The sequence below is a fragment of the Conger conger genome, chromosome 9, assembly GCF_963514075.1.
Source record: "Conger conger chromosome 9, fConCon1.1, whole genome shotgun sequence".
Taxonomy (NCBI): Eukaryota; Metazoa; Chordata; class Actinopteri; order Anguilliformes; family Congridae; genus Conger; species Conger conger.
The window spans coordinates 29,491,087-29,515,626 of NC_083768.1; the positions used below are offsets into that span (position 1 = coordinate 29,491,087).

Sequence of the window (24,540 nt, forward strand, 5' to 3'; positions counted from 1 at the left end):
TTTTCATTCACCGCACTTCAAAAGAGAGCCGTTTCTAAATGCGGTACCGAGGTGGAAGCAATTTGTACATTCCAAATGTATATCTGGGAAACCACATGAAACATTGGAATTTCACTACGGCATGAGATATACAATCAGTCTGCGGTTTCGTAGTCGAAGTTAACCTGTAAATGCGGAATTTATTAAAGCTGTGCTCTGAAATATTGAGGGCTTTCAGCCCAGCTGTGGTGCTGGAGAGAGGAAGTGTGTGTCAGGTATGATTTAGATTTTTTGTCGAGAGCAAATTCTTGCATAATGTTTTTTTTATTCCACCCTAGCCTTCCTGTGCTGATTCTGTGTTCTGGTACAGAAGTAATGACTCTGCGGGTTGTTTGTGTCCCTAGCTGTTCTACGCCTTCCAGGATGACCGCTACCTCTACATGGTCATGGAGTACATGCCCGGGGGTGACCTGGTCAACCTGATGAGCAACTACGATGTTCCGGAGAAGTGGGCCCGGTTCTACACCGCTGAGGTGGTGCAGGCTCTGGACGGGATTCATTCCATGGGCTTCATTCACAGGTACCAGCTCTCTCTCTCTCTCTCTCTCTCTCTCTCACTCTCCCTCCTTTCCCTGTCTTTTTTCTCTCACTGCCTCTTTCCTTTCCCTCCCCCCCGCTCCCTTTCCATCCTTTCCTCTCCCTTCCTCCATTTGTCCATCCCCTCTAATCTATCTTGTGCTCTCTCCCTGACGTCATTGCTCGCTCTTTCTCTCTCCTTGCTGTCTGTCTCTTTCAATCTCAACAAATAATCTCATATTACGCTTGAGTCTGTATGGAAAAGTAAGCGCTCAGCAGAAACGCAGGGCACCTGCTTCTGGGCGTCAGGTCGGTTGGGGCAGGCTGAGGCTATGAACCGGTGCAGTTTGAGTCGAACTCAAACGACCACGGTTTTTATTTCTTCGTTTTTTCGAGCGTTTGCTTATCTAGCCCCTCCCCATCATGCTGCCCTAGATGGATCTGAGGACGCCACAGCCTTGAGCACTGAATAGGAGCATGAGCCAGTTTTCCATGGCCCGGGGCTTGTATCAGGCAGATCCTGGTTTGTCTCTGCAAAAACCGGAGTGCCGATTTGTTGAAACTTGCTGCCGTTTCCCCCCCTTTTATAGGAGCATTTAAAAACTTTCACAAGGCAGCTGTCGAGTTGATCCCCCGTGAAAGCTGCAGTTTTGACGCCTGCCCTTGACAGGGCGCAGAAGATTAATTTTGCAGTCTGCTGTGTTCGTGTTTGCTTCCTATTAGTTTTGCCGTCATTTTTCTCCTCTGTAATGTGCAGTATAATACAGTTAAAAGCGTACAGTTGCTGCGGGAAGGGGTAGTGGCTTCCCATTGCTTTCCGTGTTTGTGTTACAAAAGAACATTAATAAAGAAGTTGTCAGCGGGAAGATGTTTGTGTACAATGAGATGACAGAGTCAGAGGTGTCTGTATGTGTTAACTTGTCCTTTTGCGGGGGCGTCTGTCGTTCGCTTCAGCGTTGAGCACAGAGATTCCAGCGAAAAAGGGTTTGCACACAGCGGGTTTGAAAATGTTTAGGTTTGTGTTCAAACTTGTCCATTCCTTGGAACAGAACAAAAAAATGGCGGAGGAGCTGAGAGAGAAGGAAATCTCACAGCCGCACGCTTGTTTTCTGAGCTGTTGCCACGGTGTCAGCTCTCAGGATCTTGTCCGTTGTCGTGATGACCCAAAGTGACTCCAGGCCCTCTCTGGCCAGAGTGGCCACTCTGGCTCTTAAGGTTCAGACGTTGGCTTAAATTGGTGGAGTTTCCTCTGTGCTTTGTCTCTTGTGTCTGACCAATCCTTTTTATTTTTTTTGTGTGGTCCTCCAGAGATGTGAAGCCAGATAACATGTTGCTAGACAAAGCAGGTCACTTGAAGCTGGCGGACTTCGGGACCTGTATGAAGATGAACAAGGTATAAAGGTCAACCTCGAAAGGCTATTGGTTAACAGATAAACCATTGTGCAAAATATTTTATAGTTAGTGATATGATATATTTTCTAATAGAGCCATGTGCCTTTTCATTTCTGTTAGCCAGTTACAAGGAATTAATTAATAATGCAATATACTTAAAGGTACAATAGGTAATTTCGGACTTCTAACGGTGAAGAATAGCAGCAACAAAAACCAATGAACTTTAATTATTGTACAATTATACAATGGTTTGGTTCAGAGTGTCGGGCCTGAACCTTTAAGGACTTTAAACACAGGCAGAGGGTGAGTCAACATGTCAGCGAGCCTTTTTCAATTATAGGAAGGGATTTACAATGGTCTTGTAACAATGTTTTAACACAAAAATCTTACCTATTGTGCCTTTAATGGTGTAATGAATGTTTTGGGATTCCGATCACGTTGCTTGTTGTGCTACTAAATGGCTTTCTATGTTGATGAGTGTACACTAGTACCTGTGGACTGAAACCGTGCACCGTTTCTCAGGACGGTATGGTACGATGCGACACGGCAGTGGGCACCCCTGACTACATTTCGCCTGAGGTACTAAAGTCACAAGGGGGCGACGGCTACTATGGCAGGGAGTGCGATTGGTGGTCTGTCGGAGTCTTCCTCTACGAAATGCTCGTTGGTGAGTCACTAACCTAAATTACTGTACTGTAATGCACCAGCTGCCTCCAGAAAACAGGTCTGCACGTTGAATAGACGTGCATTTTCAGATAAGCTTTTCAATGGAAAGCTTTGTATAAAAATAAACCAGAAGAATTCCCTTTAAAGCATGTTGAACTGATGCAGTTGATCGTCCTCTGTTGAATGGAACAATGGTACGCATTCTCCCTGCTGACCTGTGAAAGGGCCGTGGGATGAAGAATGCGAGGTATCTGGTTGTTTCAGTGCCGCTGTGTCGGTGCCCTCTTTTTCAGAGAGCGCTGGCATGAGTAATGTGCAGTGTGATGTGGCGAAATGCTATGAAATGGCACATTAAGGACCCTGTCAAAGGCTTGACGCGATCTCGCGCCACCGGAAATTGCTTTGTGGTGTGTGTGGCGCTCCAGCTCCATGCCGTGTGTTGTTGACATGCGTGCTCTGTGGTGTGTGTGGCTCCAGCTCTGTGGTGTGTGTTGTTGACATGCGTACTCTGTGGTTTTCCTGCAGGAGACACGCCCTTCTACGCCGACTCACTGGTGGGCACCTACAGCAAGATCATGAACCATAAGAACGCGCTGACGTTCCCAGACGACAGCAACATCTCGAAAGATGCGAAAAGCCTCATCTGCGCCTTCCTGACAGACAGGTGAGACCGTGGAGCACAGGCTTTTGGGGTTCGCCCCCACCACTTCCTCTCTCCCTCCACGTCCGGGGTCATCAGAAGCTGGGCGCCAGGTCACCGAACAGTCTCCTAAAAGCCTGGCTTTCTGCTACTCTACCACAGGGAAGTGCGGCTGGGCCGAAACGGAGTGGACGAGATCAAGCGCCACCCTTTCTTCAAGAACGACCAGTGGACCTGGGAGAACATAAGGGACAGTGAGTTTGCGTGGGAGCCGTGGGGGGAATTCTCAGGGGGTGAAGGGTTAAATTCAATGTTCTTGAACTCATTCTGTGCTGTTGCCATTAGTGTGAAGTACTTTGGGGGGGGAAAAAAGTAATGTCTACCTGGGCAGGTTTGAAGTTGAAATCCATACGTCTCTCTCAGACACGTTCACGGCCTTCTCTCCACAGCAAAATTAACGAGGTGAACCAGTGCAGGTTGCAGAGGTCTCCTGAATCAGACTCTAATCTGCGGGCTAGACTGTACCTTCAGGGCGCTATCGTAATGTGCGATACATCAGAACAAAGAGACTGCCTAGAACTAATTTGGCTCCCCGTGGTTCTCTAAGCATGGACAGTTTGAGTGCCGGGGCGGATTGCGTTTCGTTCCTCCTCGGGTTGGGAGCGGGTGGAATGGTTTCCTCTCCTGACGCGTGTTCAGAGGGCTCGCCTCCGTCTGGTCCACAGACTGCATTGCTCGCGTCGCACCGGAACCCTTTCACCCCGACGACCCAAACGTATCCGGCAATCTCGCCTCGTCAGTAACGAGCCTTTGTTATTCTGTAATGGGAGTGGATTACCTCTGCTATATTTACAACCTATTTTTCAATTAACATTTTCTTGTAAAAAATAGAAACGTGCTGAAAACTATTTTTTCTTTTTTGGATTATTTTTCTCACTGTATTTTCACAGTGGTCTAATGCTTCGACCTGTGAACACGGTGACCTCTGAACCAGGCAACGGCGATCGGCATGGTTCACAAGTCGGGCTTGTCCAAAAGTGGGGGGAAGGTGTTCTGAGGTTGCTGCTCCGTGGTGACATGCTTCCAGAACCTTCCCAGGCGCTCCCTTATTAAAGCGCGTTCTGCATCAGGAATACTCAGTCCTGCGCCCTCGAGGCCTTCTGTCAGGCCTGGTCTGAGCCTGGGACACCAGCTCAGTCTAATCTCCGGCCAATCAGTCACAGTAACCAATCCATGAAGTATCAAGTAGGAAAGAAAACCAGCTGTCCTCCTGGCCTCCTGTCACTGAGATTCACAAAAAAGTTGTGAATCTCAGTGACAGTAGGGGATGGGATTTACCGCTCCCGTCAGAATTACCGTGTTGGTAAACCCAGCGGGCGTTGGCCTCTCTTCATTGGGGTCCTGTGCATTACTGTGCAGGGTGGCTCTTTGGGTGGGTGTAGCGTCGGCACTTTGTGAGGCCAGCTGGCTCTCCGCCCGCCAGCTGACACCCACACAGAGCCTGCACCGGAACAGCAGCCTGGCCATAATCACCCCGACTCGCCCGTCAAAGGAATTACGGGTCTGCTTGAGAAATACAATCATTGCACAGCTTAAGCTCTGCCATAATAACTACGTACTTTGGTTTATTTAATGTAGGCTTTTGTACATTGCAATTGCATACCTGCAGAATTTTATTTTGGGAGCTACACCTTTTTAGCAGAATTACAAACCCAACTTAATTTCCGTTGCTCTTGAGGGAGAGGTTTGAAACGTCAGTCAGGGAAACCTAGTACGTGTATGGAGTAGAGAGCCGGGCACTGCGCCTCTTGTCCTCGCCCATCTGGAACATCCTCCTCTGACTCTGCGTGTGCTCTCCTTCTAGCTGCCGCCCCCGTGGTGCCGGAGCTCAGCAGCGACATCGACACCAGCAACTTCGACGACATCGACGAGGACCCGGGCGATGAGGAGACCTTCCCCATGCCAAAGGCCTTTGTGGGCAACCAGCTGCCCTTTGTGGGATTCACCTACTACAGCAGTCACCAGTGAGTATGGGCAGTGATTTAGCACACGTGCTGGAAGATTACAACATGGATGTAGAAGTTCTACAATGTTCTCTCGAGCTCTTCCCCTCAGTATTCTTGTCTCATGGAGTGTTTGAGTAAGTGTCCGCATGGGTCTACTGACAATTTGGACACAGATATGTAAGCGTAGCAATTTTGGCACCGAATAAATGTGTCATTAACACTTCACTTGCATTAAGCATTATTTTTTGGCTATTGTAAGTGTGAAAATTAATATCTGTCTTGTCAGATCTGTTGGTTTCTAATAGACCTTTCTCTGGCCTGGAGTTCAGGAAATGGCTGGGATCCGGTTTTGAGCTGTGATTGTGAGGTGCGGAAAATGACTTGCCGCTCTTGCCCCCGCTCCAGGTTTTCACGCGTCTCTAGCACCAAAACGAGCGACAAGCGTAGCAGCTGCACCAAGGAGGACAAGAGCCAGGTAAGCGTCACGCTGGCCGTGCCCCGGCCTCCCTGCCGAAGGAGCGAGCGCTCCTCACCGCCGTCTCCCTCCGCTAGCCAAATTGCGGGCCTGGCAGGAAATGATAGCGTGAGCTCCAAGCTCTGTTTTGTTTCGCATACCGCTCTGAGACCCTGCAATTACACTCACTGGGCTGGGTTCTTCTCCCTGGCAGCTGGAGAACCTGCAGAAGAGGGTCTACCAGCTGGAGGAGCAGCTCCACTGCGAAATGCAGCTGAAGGACGAGATGGAGCAGAAGTGCAGGTACGCTGTTCCGCCCCGCCGGTTCATCCCTCCTTCACTCGGGCGTTCAGTGCCGTCGTGGCCTATTAGTCAGTCCATCTATCACACGGCCATTTCCTCAATCCTTCAGACCAGCTCATTCCTGACGTTGCATTCCGTTCCATCCTTGCATTACATCACGCCCTTACATTACGTTGGTTTAGCATTGCATTACTTTCTCCGCCAGTCTCTGTCGGAGAGCATAAGTGCATCCACCTGATTTATGGGTCATTTTGCTGGACCTGGCGAACAACATTCCCGGACCTGCGGTTATGTATGCAACATCACTAAAGCACCAATGCAAATGAGCTATGCTAGCTAATGACCAGAATAAATGTCACGACATATGAATTGCATCCTCATTACGAGTTAAAAATGGCACAAGTACAGGGGGTGGGCATGCTGAAGTCGCAAAAGGAATTGAGCACATACGCAGTCTGTCATGGGCTGAATTATGCAGTTAGCGGTTAAGCTAGCAGACTCAGGAACTCATGATCGTGGTTACAAAGCGAAGGAGGAGTCCTCTTGTCAGTAGGACTGAATTAAATATAGCGTAAGTCACAATGCAGTGTCGCAGTCTTGGACAACCATTGTAAACCCACATCTTTGAAGGAATGCTTATTAAAAGTCTTGGCCCTGGATTAGAATGGGTCTAAAAATAGTCGTATGTGTTGGAAGATGTGTCATAAGATCTTTTCGCGGTGTCTTGGCCCTCCCTTCCCACGAGGCTGCGGTGCTGCGTGAGAATGACCCCTCCCGTGACTTTCGCAGTCGTGCGCGAATGCGGTGAACACATGCCCGTGTACGCCTCCCCCTCCCTGCGTGTGTTCCCAAGGCGATCGCTAAACGGCCCTCTCGCCCCCGCTAAAAACGCGCCACGCGAGAAAGGCGAGGGAAGAATCACTTGACACCGGCACAAGACATTTATCACTAAAGCTCTGCTCTCGCTCTCTCTCCAGGACCTCCAACACCAAGCTGGACAAGATCATGAAAGAGCTGGACGAGGAGGTGGGGGCAGAGGCTGGAGTTCCAGCCGTTTGTTCATTGTTAATAACGTTAATGAGACCGCTCGCCTTATTGCCTGTTGCCCATCAACATTAGGTTTATGGAAATGCTGCCAGCCCTGTTTTTCCTCAACCTAAAACGCATCATGATGTTTTAAAGTAATTAAGTTGCTCCTTCATTCCTTTTGCAATATGATGATAGTTGTAAATATTAAATACTGATTGTAAAAAAAAGAAAAAGAAAAAAAAAACAGCAAAGCTCTGCATTTCAGTATGGTATATTTTTTGGTGCCACATTTTTATTTTTTGAACTTCGGGCCAACATGACAGATGTTTTTCTCCATTCTTTCCCTTTCATTTTGCTCTTGTCCATCTCTTCTCCCCCATCTCTCTCCCCTTCCCTCCTTCTCCTCTCTCTCTCTCTCCTCTCGCAGACTAACCTGAGGAAGAGTGCGGAGTCCACAGTGTCTCTGCTGGAGAAGGATAAGATGATGACCCAGCACCGGGCCACGGAGTACCAAAGAAAGGCCGACCAGGAGGCCGAGAAACGCCGCAACGTGGAGAACGAGGGTGAGCGCACCTGCCTCACTTTACCCCTCACTGAACACTGCCCAACCCTGTTCGTGGACATCATCCATCCTGTAGTTTTTCACTCCAACCCCAACAAAGCGCACTTCTTTCGACAGATAGGTCTTGTTGAGCTACTAAATGGTAGAATCAGGTGTGCCACATTAGGGTTGAAATGAAATCCTACATTAAATTTGCAATTCGAGAACAGCAGCTTTGAGTCCACGTCACCCTGAAGGTGTGCGTGTGTTTGCAATGCATTTGGTTGGTTTTCCGGACATCTGCGTCAAGATCAAACCCGGGATGCCTCGCTAAGAAGAGTCAGTCCCCAGATCTCCTGTCATCCCAGCCCAAACAGCTGCTGTGCCTGAGCGGATTAGCTGTGAAACGGAGCGCTTTGACCCCTCCCTGCATCCCTGCCTTTAGCACTAACTGGCCATCTTAAACCCCCTCCCTGCACCCCTGCCCTTAGCGCTAACTGGCCATCTTAAACCCCCTCCCTGCATCCCTGCAGTCAGCGCTAACTGGCCATCTTAAACCCCCTCACTGTGTCCCTGCAGTCAGCGCTAACTGGCCATCTTAAACCCCCTCACTGTGTCCCTGCAGTCAGCGCTAACTGGCCATCTTAAACCCCCTCGCTGTGTCCCTGCTGTCTGCGCTAACTGGCCATCTTAAACCCCCTCTGAGCATGGTGCTAAGTGGATTCATATGCATTAAACTGTTAAAGTGGCAGATGTGGGGCCCTCGCTCATAAACACAATATTAGACAGAAATATGACGTGATGAATCACAAACGGAACGGCGGTCTGGTTTCGCACGTCGACGGCAGAGAACTCGGCCGGGGCTGGGTAGGGAGGGAAGGACCAGAACATGCTGGTCTCAAATCTGGTTTCTCTTTTTTTTCCCTCACGCAGTGTCAACTTTAAAGGAACAGCTGGAGGACATGAAGAAGGTCAGCCAGAACTCCCAGGCCTCCAACGAGAAGATCGCACAGCTGCAGAAGCAAGTGAGTAGAGCCAGAGAGACCTGCCAGCTTTCTAACACACAGCAATGCCCTTAGACTATCCCTTAACTCTCATTGGATTATATACAACCTGCCAAACCAGCCCCAAGATCATTTTATATCATTCAAACTTAACTGTACTGGTATTTATCCATGGTATGATATGATATTGAAAAAATTACCAAGATAGTCTGAAATGTGTAGATATGCAGGTTTCAGTTTGTGTAAATGTGAGAGATTTGGATTTCCTCGAAACTCTTATAGAATTGGTCAGAATTTAATAATTTCTGTAGTCTTAGGTGAAAGTCTGGATGGCTTTTACGAAATTGATGAGGGGAATGTCCATTGCCGATTCATAGCTCCACCCCTGTAACCTCCATTGTGGATAATGTATGGCAGTCAGCTTATTTCTGCGTGGCCTAGCTGTGATACCACCGCTGTGAAGGTCAGGTGCCACACGGTGAATTTACCAGCTGCATCAGTTACCCTCTGATTGGCAAACCTACAGTGCTTACGACCTACCAGCTGGTCAGCGGGAAGTTTCAGGTTTATCACGTCTGATTAGCGAACTTGCGGCTCATTGGAGTTACCTGCGGTTTCTAGCATTGAACGTCCCGTCGTGTTAGAAATTGGGCTGAGAAACTCTGACCCCGCCCGCTCTGTTTGGATTGGCAGCTGGAGGAGGCGAACGACCTGCTGCGGGCGGAGTCGGACACGGCAGCGCGGCTGAGGAAGAGCCACACGGAGGTGGCCAAGACACTGAGCCAGCTGGAGGGCAACAACCGCGAGCTACAGGAGAAGTGGCGCGCCGCCGACAACGCCAAGCTGCAGCTGGAGAAGGAGGTGTTCCAGCTCCAGGCCTCCCTGGACTCGGAGCGGAGGAACTACAGCCAGGGCTCCGAGGAGATCCGCGAGCTGCAGGGTACCCTCCGGCACTTTCCGTGCTTCCGCAGTGTTTCACTGCCGGTGGCCCACCTGTTTACGTCACCTGTTTTAACAATGAAATACGCAGTGCATTGTACTATTGTACAAACCGATGTATGATTTGGCCCAGGGTGAGGAAGCATTAATTCAGCGAGGGACATTTTACTAGCCAGACAAAGCCCGGGATATTTAGATTATATCATTTATACATTATCATTAATATTATCAAGCAACACAAGTAAATTGTGGTATTTAATACATTAAGGGTACATGTGTGTCTCAAATTAAGATTGTTAGAAACCTGCTTGGTTATTCTGGTAGTGGATGAGAACATTTATGTATTTGTTTTTCTCGAGTCTCAGATGTGTGGAGTGAACATTCCCATTGTTGGAATTATCTTTGAGGAATCTGGCCAATCGCAAGGAATAACTAAACTAAGGATCGCTCAACCATCCTTATTTCTCTGATCTCCAAGCTAGGGGTTGTGGCTTATCTGTTTGTGTATGTCACTTTGTGTTTTGTTTTATTTATTTTTTGTTTGCAGCTCGGATAACAAGTCTTCAAGAGGACGTTAAGAATCTGAAGATGAGTCTGTCCAAAGTAGAGGGGGAAAGGAAACAGGCCCAGGAACGGAGCAACAACCTGGAGAAGGTCAGCCATTTACTGCTGCAATGCACTGACTCATACTATTACACTGCCACAAATCTATTCCCCTTTTACCACTTCATTATATGTTCATATATAACTAACTGCCATTTTAAGATTATATTCCTGAAATTAAATAATTCTTTATTATGAAATGAGCCTTGGGTTTCCAGCACTTATATTAAATATAAAGATTATTCCTGAGTGTTGGGTAGTGTCAGTGGTTGGTGGAGATGGTGGCTCTGAAATGGCGCGCGTGTGTGTTTCTCCCGCGCAGGAGAAGAACAACATGGAGATCGAGCTGAACTACCAGCTGAAGACTCTGCAGCAGCGTCTGGAACAGGAGCAGACGGAGCACACAGTCACCCGCACACAGCTCACCGACAAATACGATATCGAGGAGGCCAAGTCAGCCGCCATGCACGGTATGCGTTACCGGGCCGCTGTCCACGGTCCCGAGGCCCACTGAAAACTAAGTTCTCCATTTTGGACAAAAACATTTCAGGTTGTGACAGTACAAGTACTGTCACAGGTTTACAAAGTGCTTGAAGGTTCTTTTATTTTCTATTGGTTGAGTCATTTTAGGAAGCGGCCCCTTTCCTGTGGTTGTCCATGTCATGTCAAATGAAACCATTTCTGAGTCCTGTGACGTCTGTGTTCGAAGAATTAGATCATTTGTGAATAATCAGGTGACAGTGTGAGGACACAATTTTCAGTTACGGAATTGTTAAAGCAAAAGAGAATGAATGCATCCCCAGTGGTAAAATGACACTGCAGGCAAAGTAGCATAGTGATGGGACGTTTGGTAAGCATGGTGATATTTAGGGGCCCAGTCTCATGTCTTCTCCCCGTGTCTGTGCAGTGGTGGAGCTGAAGGTGTCGGAGGAGAGCGGGGGTCGCATGCGGGCCGAGAGCCGGGTGGTGGAGGTGGAGAAGCAGTGCTCCATGCTGGAGTTCGACCTCAAGCAGTCCGTGCAGAAGATCGAGCAGCTGATGAAGCAGAAGGAGAGGCTGGAGGATGAGGCAAGTGGAGAGAAACACTGACCTCAGATCAGTCTTAATGTTCACACAACTCCTTTGGGTTGGTGGTCAAACTGCATTTAGCTGATCCTGGGTCAGCTCTCAGGGTTTCTCTGCCATAAATGCGGCTTTTAAGGGCTGGGAAGTGTATGTTGATACCGGCTGACAGCACTGTGAAGTGAAATATTCTAATTTCTGTTTCCTGTTTATTCAGTGAAGCGGTTTGTGTCGTTTCATCACAGCTGAATTTTCAAGCAGAACTAGATCATGTAACACAGGAAGTCAGTCTCGTCCCAGGAGGAAGGGGTTACCACGCTATGACTGGAGAGGGGCTGCCAGAGAAATCTATGATGATAACTGTAGACAGATGAGCAGTATCCCAGATGCCCAGAAGTTCAACTACCTGCTTCATTATAATGAGCAGTAGTGAATATAGAGATAGTCACGTGGCAGTGGGCACCATTCAGTTTGACCCAAGTGGCGTTTATCTTTGCGGACCTTAAACAGTCTCTGAAGAATGATAGTGATTTGACAGGCCTGGGTGCGGATTTACTCTTTCAGAGTCTGCTATAGGAAGCATTGCTAGGTATTGTTACAAAGTTCATACCTTGTGTGCTGTGTATATGTAATTGGGATTAAACTGTGGTTTTAATAGTTGACACAGAAAATGGTTTGAGGGACATTCCAGGTGAGCTGAGGCCCCTCTCTCTGCCGCCCCCTGCAGGTGAAGGCGTTGCGGGTGCAGCTGGAGCAGGAGTCGAGCAAGCGGCTGCAGGCCCAGAACGAGCTGAAGACGTGGGCCGTGGAGGCGGACCGCCTCAAGGGCTCCGAGAAGCAGCTGAAGCAGGAGATCAACGGCACCTTGGAGGGCAAGCGCTCCCTGGAGTTCCAGCTGGCCCAGCTCACCAAGTGAGTCCCGCCGGCCAATGGGAACCGCTCTCTTTTCTTACCGCCGGCCAATGGGAACCGCTCTCCTCTCTGGCATCTGGCCAGTTCCGTCCACCCGTGCATTGTACCAGCCCTCTAATCTGATCTCTGAACTATACTTTTTATAGACACTCATTCCAGTTGTAGGCAGAAGAATGGTGACAGTGGAGAAAAAGGCTCCCTGAATCTCTGGGAGTGCAGGGTGAGTCGATGTTGAAAGGGGTGGGTGGGGAAAAATGGGAGACGCAGCTAGGAAGAAACCCAGGACCCATGTTCTAAAAGAGACAGCTTCACTCCCAGGATATGCAGTTGTGTACTGCATCGTAGCTTACCTCTGAACTGAGGTGAGACTGATGACGCTGATTCTTAGTTCATTATGAAGTTCTGTTCATATGTCGAGTGCAACTTACATCTGGTTATCTTCTGCAGTTTCAGAAATTCCTGTGATGTGATTGGCCGGTGCAGTATTTTGAATGAAGTCAGGTCACAGTGGCTGTGCCTGGTTATTCCAGTGACCTCACAGGCTCGGGCAGCCCAGCTTACAGCCCTTTGTGTCGCCGCGGTCCCCGCCAGTGTTTACCCCGCAGGATTAAGGGTTGCCCCCCTGTCTTTATCCCCAGCACGGTTTGGCTGGACATGACATCACTTCCTGCTCTCAGGGTCTTAACGCGAGCCTTCCGGCTCAGGCCGGCGTCGGCGCTGATTCAGAGAGCTGCCGCGGTTTTCCCGTGAGCGCACGGCGCTTAAGACTCACCAGCACGCTGCTTCACGTCGCGTTCGGCAGGGTTTTTTTCTCCTGACAGACGCAGGGCTGCCGGATGCGGTCTGAGGCCGTTACGAAACGCCAGCGGTGCAGCGAGGGCGTCACGCGGCTCCCGAGTCTCGCCTGCAGGGCGGAGCAGCCTAACTGACTGTGGCTCTTTTGCTTCCTGCAGGCAGTACAGGGGCAACGAGGGGCAGATGAGGGAGCTGCAGGACCAGCTGGAGGCAGAGCAGTACTTCTCTGTGAGTATGAGGGGGTGTTCAAAATTCCCTGCTCACCTCCGCATTGCGACTGGTGTGCTTATTTGTTATCGGAGTTCTAGCTACGAAATGAGTTTAAAACTTTAAAAAAAGTTTGCAGCAAAATTGTGTTAGAATGGCATAAAATAAATGAATACATTAAATTAATAAATATATTTATTAATTAATTTATAAAAATTCTTATTTGGTGTATTTTCGTCACTTTAGAAACTGCAAACTTTTTTGCTGATACGTGGCGTGCGCCAGCCAGCTGATCAGCACTTTCAGTTCTATGTTTTAACTGGACTGTTACGGACCTTCAAGGCACATTTGGTCACGGTATTTGAAATAACATTTTAACTTGTAGTTGGAGAAAAAATTAAAATACTTCAAATGCATTTGGTTCTCGAAGTATGTTCAATACTTAAATTCAATTTTCAAACGCAAATGTTTGAATACTCGTGTTTGACCCAGGTCTGATAGACACTGCTTTATGAGAATGTGTGTTGACATAAGAAGCACCCTTTAAATTGCCCTTGCATAACACAGAGCAGTGTGTTTGCTTGGACATTCTGAGCAAGCAGCGAGACTCAGCTCAGTATGCTGGCATGCCTTGTTTGCCTTGGATTTTAATTCACACACTTAACAATGTAGGTGTTTCACTGTAGAGTCTGAGGCTTTGAACCTCTTTATGTACTTGTTTGAAGATAACTGAGGTTACTTGATTTTTTGAATGGGGAAAAAACGGAAATAGTTTAATAACGGACTTGATTCTGATTGCTTGTGCGCCTGTGAAAGAAGCACATAAGAGCCGCGAGGATATGAGTGCTCCCCCTGCTGGTTAAGATCAACTCCTACGCCTGCCGAATGCCTTTTGGTCACGGGAGCTGTGAACCCAGGATTGCAATGAATGCTGCTCTTCCTATGACCTCATTCATGTCTGGACAAATGGCTAGGAGGCAAATGACTCAAGGTGGCCATAATTTGGTTTTGCAAAATATGGCTAATGGGCAGGAAAATGTTTCCCACCTGCATGCAGAGCATATGTAAGTGGTTATGAATCTTTTTCTTCTTTTTTTGATGATTGTGGACTCCCTGTTCTTTGGAATTTGGATAATGTTTAGTAGCTTAGACTATGCAACCCACTCACTTTTACAATCCCCAGAATTCCTCTGCAAAGCACGGTCGTGATGTTGATTGTGTAGCAGATACCGTTGCAGATTGTGCTCATTGTTTTATCTCTTGTCTGACGGTTTGCTATTACGGCTGTTGATTTGTCATTCACAATTCATAAATCAGTGACGGTTGAGGGGCTTTGTTGCGGATTACCCTGGATCACAGAGCCTCTCCTGATCACTTCTCGTGTTCTGGGAGCCGGACATTGGCACTGACGCTCCCTCCTGGGTTGCATTGGAGTCGGCTGTTTATTTGTTTGAGGGTGGGAAAGAATGCTGACCCACGTGACGACCGCTTCTGGTTGGAACTGCATCATTTTCCTTTTTACCATGTCAGAGGGCACTCGGTTATTTTCCTCAGTGGATATTAGCCGCGACCGTATCGTAAATATTTACTACTACATGGCCGAGGGTTTGCTAGCCGGCGGAGAAGTACCTCTCCCTGAAGAAGGAATTCCAGTGGGCGCTGTGCTGCTTCCTCCGTACCACCGGACGGAGCGGAACATTGTTCTCCTTCCTGCTGCGACGGCCGCCCTGAATCCGCCCCCACTAACGCCTCCCCGTCTCTCCTCCCCAGACGCTGTACAAGACTCAGGTGAAGGAGCTGAAGGAGGAGATCGAGGAGAGGAACCGGCTGGTCCAGGAAACGCAGAAGAAGATGCAGGATCTCCACAGCGAGAGGTAAGGAAGGAACCCCCCCTCCCCCCCCACGCTCTTTGGCCAGACGCTCGTCTCAGTCCTGCAGCCGGGCCCTGCCGCTCGCCCCCGCTCTGACCCCCTGACCTTCCGGCCACAGCCGTCCACGGAGGCCCCGGCCGTCCCTCTGCCTCGCTGCCAGCCTGTAATTATCGCTCACCCCGCCTGTATTTCAGGCACGCAGCTGTAGTGGGCGTGGGAGCGGCGCTCTGTGCGCCCTGCACACAAGAAACCCAATGCCTGGGAACGGCAAAGGGCAAGCACACTAGTTTCTGGAACATTCTGAAATGCTGCTCTCACCCACTGAACATCCCAAACCTCGCTTGTGTGTGTGTGTGTGTGTGTGTGTGTGTGTGTGCTTACACATGCGACAGTTCCATACGTGTATCTCTTAATGTGTTAAATGAGTGGGAACAGTTTGCCCGTCTGCCTTGCCTGTGTAGAGGTTGCCCATTCTGAAAGTGTCTGTGTGTGTCTGTGTGTGTGGTCACAGGGAGTCGCTGTCGGCTCAGTTGGACCTGACGGTGACGAAGGCGGAGTCTGAGCAGTTGGCCCGGGCCCTGCAGGAGGAGCAGTACTACGAGCTCAGCCAGGAGAACAAGAAGGTCACCGCTCGCTACAAGCAGGAGATCGGCGAGAAAGACGCCACCATCACCCGGGTCAGTGCAGCCAACGCCCTCCGCACACGCTTGAAAAACGGCGGGTGCTTGTGTAGTATGGTGGATTGGAAAAGGGGTATTTAACAGAGGTGAATTTTAGGCTGAAACACCGCCATTATACCCCTGATTAAGACACTCGACCCGCATTGCACGAAAATTTAAATGTAACCTGCAGGTCCAGAAATATTTGTAAACTACTGCCTCCCCCTGGTCAGACCTCTAATAGCATATACCCACACACCGCTTTGTTCCACTCCTCGTACAGTGGCAGAGTGCGGGAACTCCACCGGAGGACTGTAAAGTGAAAGGAAGGATAATTATACGGTTACACAGGCTTGTCTGTCAGGCTAGCCTCTTCTCTCCCAAACTTCTCCGTACTGGGAGAGGCTGGCCAGTACAATTAGGGAAATCATTATACTGTTTTTGACAGATATTGATAAAACTGAATAATCTTGTTTGGCTGTAGCTGGAGGAATCCAATAAAACTCTGACCAAAGATGTGGAAAACCTCAGCAAGGAGAAGGCAGAGCTGGACGAGAAGATACGTGTGCAGGGAGAAGGTAAGTACCAGTGGTGGGGGGAACGGTCGCTCTTTCTGACCCAAGATGCATGATACTAGCAAGGATACTAGCAAACATGCTAACAAGGCATATTATGTCAGTCAATAGAGAACAGTATACGCTAGCTACAGTCAGATTGTAGTCCATCGGGGACATGGATGAAGTGAGGACCGAAGACGGGCAGCGGTTTTCCTGGGTTTGCTACAGCGCTTTGAATTCTGCCGCTAATAAAGGAGAGCTTAAGTGGATGCAGCGCTAGAGGAAAAAGCTGAGAGGAGAGCCAGTGAGGGCGCTGAGTTTCCATCGTTTCCATTCAGCAGCCAGAGCCAGTACATAATCCAGGACAGGGAGCAGAGGGCCACGTTAGTTTAGGCAGTGGTTCCCATCCCTGTTCCTGGAGATCTACCAACCTGAAGGTTTTCATTTCAACCACAATTTGGCACACCTAATTACACTAATTAGCAGCTGAACAGGATCTCTAGTTGTTGAATGAGGTGTGCTTTGTTGGAGTGAACCTGCAGGACTGTAGATCTGTGGAAACAGGGTTGGGAACCACTGGTATAGGGAGAGTCGAGAGGAGCCAATGGAGGGCAGAGCAGTGGCAGCTGACCAACATGCAGAGTGACTTGAGCGATGGTGGAGAAGGAGGGATGTTAGAAGGGTGATGTATGAACAGATCCGTTGTCTGTTGACGCAGTCTGGAGAGGTAACTTCCTCAGCCAACATCAGGCCTAAGTCATAAATCTACTAAGGATTGTTGCATTCATTTTTCCCTCAACTAACTTACTGTCACAGTTGGCTTTTCATCAGAACATTTTCTTGGTTTTCAGTATTGATCAGTTGTTCCGAAATATTACTCAGTTTGAGTAAAGTAACGCACTAGTGGTTGGAAAAGAGGAAATCCCCTTAACTCATATTCAATCCGAAATATGCATTTCTCAGCATAATGTGCAGGCAGAAGACTTTTGCTCACTTGTATTTACGTATTCCTTTGGCCATAGCATCACCCTGACCCCTCCCTTTTGACCTTTCACCCCTGCAGAGTATGCCACCCAAAAAGAGGAGACCACGAATGCCGTCAAAGCCCACTACGAGAAAGTGCTGAACACGGAGCGCACACTCAAGACTCAGGTAGGCCTCCAGGAACCAGAGATTTGCTTTGCCTCCCCAATCCCAGGGTGCTATATCAGTCCGTGTTGATGACCCATCATGTTTCGGCTTTTTGTTTTTTTATCAGTTGTCGTATTTATGTGCCACTGCAAGGGGAGGTGGTCATAGGCCCAGCTTTGAGTTTTAATAATGATCTGGCAATGGAGGTCTGATAGGCGAATGAGTCCAGCCTGAACAGTTTTGCTTGGCACGTCTGTTGCCATGGTTTCACTCCCGTCTAGGATACAGAGAAGACATTGTGATCCACAATGATGGTCTGTTCTTTTTCTGTATAAACACATAATTTTTCAGTTAGGTTTAGGCACACAAGTTTGTATTTACCCGTGAATTTCTGGAGAGGCTTCAGATATTTCTTACTTCAGGTACTTTGTTTCAGTTAGTGCTTCCAACTGTGCAGAATGCATTGTTGTATAAACCAGGCATCTGAAATCCTGGAGGGCTGCTGTGTCCACTAGTTTATGATGTTTTCCTGCAGTTTAATGTTTCATTTAAGTCATTGATTGAGCCTGCAAACCTTAAATTGCCTCAGTCGGCTTCTGGCTGGAAGGAAAGCAGCAGAGACTGTGACCCTCCACCACTTTGGTTTAAGACCCCTGGTCTAAACCTAGTATACTTGAGAGTAAGTGATGTGATAGGAATCAGGGACAGGTGCTAAAGTAGGGCTGTGGGGGCCCTGTCTTGCATACTGATTAGAGCCCTTTCCCCAGGCCTGAGGGCCATGGGACCACATCCCAAGTTATATGCCTCAACAGACCCTATGTCGTGGACTGTGGAATATTCAAAGTAGTAAATGTGCATGATATTTTTCTGTCTGTATCCTAGAAATATGACCATATTATTTGTAAATTCACAGTCATAAATGTCCTGTGATTTTTATAGTTTCTTTTATTTCCATTTTCCCATGACAATCAAAAAACCATAATTGTCCTTGATAATCCTTGAGTGTATGAATGGAGTTTGTAAGGTGGATTTTTCTCCCACCTCCTGGTCCCAGCTCCGTGTTAATAGCACTGTGCGTGTCAGTCATTCTGCCACACTCCTCCCTCCTCACCCTGCAGGCGGTGAACAAGCTGGCGGAGATCATGAACCGAAAGGACATGAAGCTGGACCAGAAGAAGAGGGGGAGCACGGCCGACCTCCGCAAGAAGGAGAAGGAGAACCGCAAGCTGCAGGCTGAGCTCAACCAGGAGAAGGAGAAGTTCAACCACATGGCCGTCAAGTACCAGAAGGAGCTGAGCGAACTGCAGGCGGTGAGGAGGGCAGGGTAGTGGGCACCTTGGTGTAGCAGATATAAGACCGCTCATTCAGCTGAGCTATTTCGCATTGATAAGACTTTGGGAGAGTGAGGCTTGGTCCAGAAGGCCACTGCTCTTAGTGCTACAGTTGGTGCCTCAGACTAAGAGCTGTGGGACGGGGCTTGTTTTCCTGTTTTTGTTGCTGCAGCAACTGGCCGAGGAGACCCGGGAAATGACCATGCAGCTGGACAGCAAGGAGAGCGACATCGAGCAGCTGCAGGAGAAACTCAACGACCTGCAGCTGCGCGTGGAGAACTCTAGCGTCACCAGCCTGCAGCCCGACGAGACGGACGGCAACATCGCAGGTAGGAGCACGGCACCATGGGACGGGCCGGGGCCCCCGCCGCCGCAAACAGACCGCCACGCTCCGTCCACAGGGGACGGCCTCCGCCAAACGCAACGGTCACCCCGAATTATGAGGGTTTTTTCCCCTCCCGTATTTTACAACCTCTTAACACACCAGACTTATGAGGATTAGTTGTTGCAGTAATGTGTTCTGCCTATATGTAATGCCTTTAACTATATATTTTTAAATGGCTTTTCTGGTTTACTGTTTCTGCCTTGTTGACAACCTGACAGCATAAATTTGAAAATGGAAGCTTACTTAAAAAATGAAAATGAAAATTTTCCATCCTCAGTTCCAGTTTTTTTAAGCGGATTTAATCATACTTAACTATGATAGGAATGTGTAGTTTTTTTCATTTTTGGAATGACGAATTAAAAAAAACACACTGGCCATTTGGTGACCCTTGTGGGGGGTCACCATCTGTCTCAATCTTAAAATGAAAGGCTGCTGTTCGAATTATACTCCTTCACCAAACCGGCACCCATTTAATTGAATAGTTTAATACAAGTTTTATTAAAAGTCCTGCCAGAGGCTTCCTGGCCAAATAATGTGCTGGAAAAGTGTACAGCCCTATGGCAGTGGTTCTAGCCTGCTTCTCTGTAGAAGCAGTCTGCACAGCCGCTACATCAACGTTCTCCCAGCGTTGCTGTAATGTTAGCAGAGAGTGCACTCCTCATTACCCCACCCCTGCCCTGCTCTCCCGTAAACCCCCCTCCACCCATGTTGGCTCTTCATCTTCAGCCCAGCTGTTGGTCCTTGTTAGTATACATGGGATGGCCGGTCTCAGTGTGTTAAACTCCTCTCTCATCTCTTATTCCTTCACATCCAGTTGGTTCTCCTTGCTCTCCTTCCCTCTGTATCCTCTATCTTTCTCCTCTGTGAGTAACCTGGAGCCGGAGGGGGAGCCCTCCCCCGTCATGCCTGGCCTGTGTTCCTGTGTGGCCGCATCTCCTCCTTGTTCGCTTTGTCTTAGGTCTTTTATTCTGTTGGAAATGCATCCTGGGATGGTTTGGAAGGCACTTTCGAAAGAGACCAAAAAGGTGTCAAAACAAGGAAACAAGTGACAGGGGCATATCATTGAGCCAACATGCCAACATGAACAAGAAGAATAGTTCTGTTTAAAGGACAGTGTATACGTGATTTAACCTGGTTGCATACAGGGAAAAGCATATTGTTCCAATTTAAATTCAATTCCTTCTCTCAGGGTTGTTGGGAGTGTATGTCAGGTTACTGATGTGACAGTGTTTCATGAAACAACTCAGTGTAGTGACCTCCTGTCTGAGATTATCCGCCTCACCCTGTGTAACTTTGGAAAGTGCCTGAAATCAGTCCCGTCTCTCCGCTCCCTCAGTGTGTGCGGGACCCCGGGCCTCCGGTGGGCTGTCCGCGAGCGCGTAGAGAGATCTGCCTTTCCCCATTCTTTTGGCATGATCACCACAGAGGGAAAACCCCTCTCATTAGAAACACACTAGCCTCACATAGCCAGATCCCTTTCGCTACTTGTGTGACATTGAATTAGTCAGTTTGTTTGATCTAAGCATGCTTTTGGAAAAGGGTATCATTTAACATGGTGACTTACGGTTCCCCATTAACCAATGTGCACCAACGCCTGAAAGTGCGAACGTGCTAACATCCTTATTCCAAACGAGTGCCCCCAACCCCCGCTCCCTGTGTTCTTATAATCCAGTCTGCAAAGCTTGACAGAATGGCCTGAATGTCAGGGTTGTGTCTGCGTGGTCTTGGTTAATGAGGGCCGTCGCCATCATTTTAAAGAGGGTAATTCTGGAAAAATCTTGAGCATTTTGGCAGGCTGTGGAAGTGACACGGCTACAACACTTTTGGGTTTCATTTTTCTACCTCCATTTTGTTTGACAGCTCCGCGAGTCGTTCCTAATCATGCATGGCTTGTACATATATTTTTGTGATTGTTGAGTTTCCTCTTCACTCACTGCTGCTCTCTCTATCCCTTCAGAATCGAGGCTTGAAGGATGGCTATCGATACCCAATCGTACTAACATAAAACGTTACGGCTGGAAGAAGCAGGTGAGTGATATTTTATGCTTCTGACAGGTCAACTACCATAATTATCTTGGTAATTATTAGCACTAAAGTAGTATTTAATAGCGATACATTATTCCCAGCGGGTATCTCCGGGATGAAGGATAAGATGACTGTAAGATAAGGGTGCTTCTTCACCAAGGCCTGCCAGGTCCGCCATGGTCATCTGACAGGCAGCATTCCCGCTGGGCTGCCAAAGCTGTCCGCCTCGGTCTTCAGCTGTCACTCATGGTCCTCTCTCTGTTTCTCAGTATGTGGTGGTCAGCAGCAAGAAGATTCTCTTCTATAACGACGAGCTGGAGAAGGAGCAGTCCAACCCCTGCATGGTACTCGACATCGAGTGAGTATCCTCCCTGTTTATCCTGTCTGTGATAATGATTTGTATTTGTGATCTTACGTCTTAAAGGGTTGATGGCTATGGGGGAAATGAAGGTTTGAGATGGGGCTGTTTATTGGTTCAGATCAGTGAGTCATTCAGTAGTCTTCATTTATTCACATAAGCCCAAATTCCTAAAACCAACATTCAAAATGCATGTAATGTAAACTCACCGTGTTCCGAACACAACAAGGGGAAGCGGCCACTTCCACCAGAAGTTTCTGTCAGTTGAATGATAGTTTTTCTCCTGAGGAATGTGGTTTATGATTTTGGTTGCTTATTGACTACCTCAGACACTAAAACACTTCGATGTGGATTGGACCAATAACTCTAGAGAAAACAACAAATAAATGCACCACGTTCCTGTGTTCGGAAGATTGTGTTTGCTCACGATGGACTGAACTTCGTATAAGCCCACCCGGTTTGTAGTCTCTCGCTAGCTACAGCTTCCCCAGCACAATGTCACAGTGAAGCTCTCTTACCATGTCACTGTATGCTGAAATGGATTGTGTATGTGACTCGTACCAAGTTTTTATGAAAACAGGAATTGTACTTTTCACAGACACGCACACACGCACACACGCACACGCAGACACACGCAGACACACGCACACACACGCACACACACGCACACACACGCACGCACGCACACGCACGCACACGCACGCACACACACGCACACACACACCAAAGCTGATCTGGAAGTAATTTTTTTGTTTCGTCATGAAAGTGGCACTGTTCGGAACATGGTGAGTTTACGTGAACTCATTTGTTTTTGTCATTTGAAAGAGCCTGCCTTGTGACTTTAAAATGAATCTCGGCATATCGACGTGTTCTGGCCTAAAGCCAGGCCGCAGTGCCATCTAGGGGAATATCAAAAGGCATCTCCCCGCCTCGAGTTTCATTCAATCAGCCGGCAGAGGATCTACTCACCAAAAGAGGAACTGCACCTTCTCTGTTGTTTTTGTCACAAATCAAAACGTTCCATGGTTACTGTGACAACCACATTCCAGGAATGTCTGATGGTCAATAAAACTAACGCTGGCTTTGTAAAAAGGAAGCAGCGGAGAGATGATGAATCGGAACCGAAAAAGGAACGGCACTTTATCTGGGACCGCCAGAGAGAATGTATCTGAGGATGTGGAGTCTGCTGTTTTCGTGCGTTTTTGGCCCCTCACACTGTTATTTTTCTCTCCCCGCACAGCAAACTGTTCCACGTGCGTCCGGTCACGCAGGGCGACGTGTACCGAGCAGAGACCGATGAGATTCCCCGGATATTCCAGGTACCGCTCCCGACGGACTGCAGCGTTTCGCACCGTCACCATGACTTCGTGCCGGCAGTTATTCTATTTAAAGTGCAGTGACATTTCAAATAAATAAATAAATAAATAAATAACCAGTCAAGCTTTTATTACTTATTTAATTGCACTATATCACAGCGTTCTCATGAGAAGAGTCAGGCAGTTATTAACCATGACCAATATGATCATGATCTTGATGACCTCGCTGACCAGCCGGCCTTTGATCTTTTTTCTGTAATTTTTTTGTTTGTCAGCCCTGTACAGAAATCGATAATGGTCTTGAGAGGAATAATGTGGCTTTCAGCAGTTCTTAGCAAGGTCACAGGCCAGGGTTTTTGTAGTGTCATTCTGTTTTATGCTGTTGCAGACTTCAATTACAACACCCGGTTTCAGGGCCAAATGGCACAGTGGAGCCTTTAAACTGTGAAATGTTTAGTGTTTAATCAACTCTCACAGAGCATATAATATGGTCCCTACTGGACTTTTAATTTTAATCTAACACTGGACATTTTACTCTGAACCAAGAAAAATCGTACTGCTCAGTTGGGTAGACAGGGTTAAGAGGAACTTGACCAAGTGCGAATACATATAGTGTGGCAATCCATTTTGGAAATGTTTAGAGGACTACGCCTGCCCTATCTATCCCCTCTGCTGAGAGCCAGCCCTCGACCTTTGACCTTTTCACCCTTTGCCTCACGCAGATCCTTTACGCCAACGAAGGCGAGTGCAGGAAAGAGTCGGATATGGAGACCGTCTCCCAGGGCGACAAGACCAACTGCCTGCCCCACAAGGGTCACGAGTTCATCCCCACCCTCTACCACTTCCCCTCCAACTGCGAGGCCTGCGCCAAGCCCCTGTGGCACGTCTTCAAGCCCCCGCCCGCCCTGGAGTGCCGCCGCTGCCACGTCAAGTGCCACAAGGACCACCTGGACAAGAAGGAGGACGTCATCGCCCCCTGCAAAGGTGCGCCACACCCGGGGATCCAGGACCCATCGGGAGGCTGGCAAATTGCCTGAAACGATAATAATGCTGTCACATTAAAAATATAATGTGATGCTTAATAATACATACTGATTAGTACATTTGAAAACATGCATGTTTCAAATCATGAAAAAATATTGTAATTTAATGATTTGTATTAAGACATTCCACTGAGATAAATGGTGCATTTTGGTCATTGGTAATTTGCATAAATTAATATATCTGTTGAAATTACTTTTTATTTCAACAGATATATTTCAACAATACTTTTTATTTTCAAGCTTCTTATTCTGCAAACAAGTTAGTGTTCTGTCTTTTCCATTGGTGTGTACAGGTAAAAGGTGAAAATATCACAACAGCCTTACAATGTCAGAATATGACATCAAGAATGCCAATATATTTAATCAGTATAATTGATCTTCATTTATGGGGCAGAGTGTTTGTGACCGCGCTTTTGCAGAAGATCCCGCTCCATGCCCCTATCCCTTGTAGTATAAAACAGTAAATATTATGAACGCGTTGAGGGTGGAGTGTTTAAACGGGGCTCCTCTCCCCCGCAGTGAACTATGACGTGACCTCAGCGCGGGACATGCTGCTCCTGGCCCTGTCCCAGGACGAGCAGAAGAAGTGGATCGGCCACCTGGGCAAGAAGATCCCCAAAACCCCGCCCTCCACCTTCACCCGCGCCTCGCCCCGCTCAATGTCCACGCGCTCCGGCCCCAACCAGTCCTTCCGCAAGAACCCCAAAAACATCGCCGGCAAGCCCAGGTTTGTGTAGCCACCGGCCTGCCCATTGG

At 48.2% G+C, this 24,540-nt stretch overlaps 1 protein-coding gene across 2 annotated transcripts in view; it reads left to right on the top strand.

Annotated features, from left to right (window-relative positions):
• Positions 1-24,540, top strand: part of rock1 (Rho-associated, coiled-coil containing protein kinase 1) — a 65,944-nt gene that overhangs the window by 39,238 nt on the left and 2,166 nt on the right. For both annotated transcript variants that reach the window (XM_061254198.1, XM_061254197.1), the window contains exons 5-32: positions 384-559; positions 1,864-1,948; positions 2,470-2,614; positions 3,139-3,277; positions 3,416-3,507; positions 5,118-5,277; positions 5,665-5,734; positions 5,928-6,016; positions 6,994-7,042; positions 7,473-7,608; positions 8,520-8,611; positions 9,284-9,530; positions 10,077-10,183; positions 10,455-10,602; positions 11,040-11,200; positions 11,922-12,106; positions 13,060-13,129; positions 14,879-14,982; positions 15,491-15,656; positions 16,123-16,216; positions 17,259-17,347; positions 18,445-18,636; positions 18,830-18,986; positions 21,000-21,070; positions 21,337-21,425; positions 22,666-22,744; positions 23,464-23,725; positions 24,304-24,511. In XM_061254198.1, the coding sequence (XP_061110182.1) occupies positions 384-559; positions 1,864-1,948; positions 2,470-2,614; positions 3,139-3,277; positions 3,416-3,507; positions 5,118-5,277; positions 5,665-5,734; positions 5,928-6,016; positions 6,994-7,042; positions 7,473-7,608; positions 8,520-8,611; positions 9,284-9,530; positions 10,077-10,183; positions 10,455-10,602; positions 11,040-11,200; positions 11,922-12,106; positions 13,060-13,129; positions 14,879-14,982; positions 15,491-15,656; positions 16,123-16,216; positions 17,259-17,347; positions 18,445-18,636; positions 18,830-18,986; positions 21,000-21,070; positions 21,337-21,425; positions 22,666-22,744; positions 23,464-23,725; positions 24,304-24,511 (3,662 nt within the window). The remainder of the gene's footprint in view (positions 1-383; positions 560-1,863; positions 1,949-2,469; positions 2,615-3,138; positions 3,278-3,415; positions 3,508-5,117; positions 5,278-5,664; positions 5,735-5,927; positions 6,017-6,993; positions 7,043-7,472; positions 7,609-8,519; positions 8,612-9,283; positions 9,531-10,076; positions 10,184-10,454; positions 10,603-11,039; positions 11,201-11,921; positions 12,107-13,059; positions 13,130-14,878; positions 14,983-15,490; positions 15,657-16,122; positions 16,217-17,258; positions 17,348-18,444; positions 18,637-18,829; positions 18,987-20,999; positions 21,071-21,336; positions 21,426-22,665; positions 22,745-23,463; positions 23,726-24,303; positions 24,512-24,540) is intronic.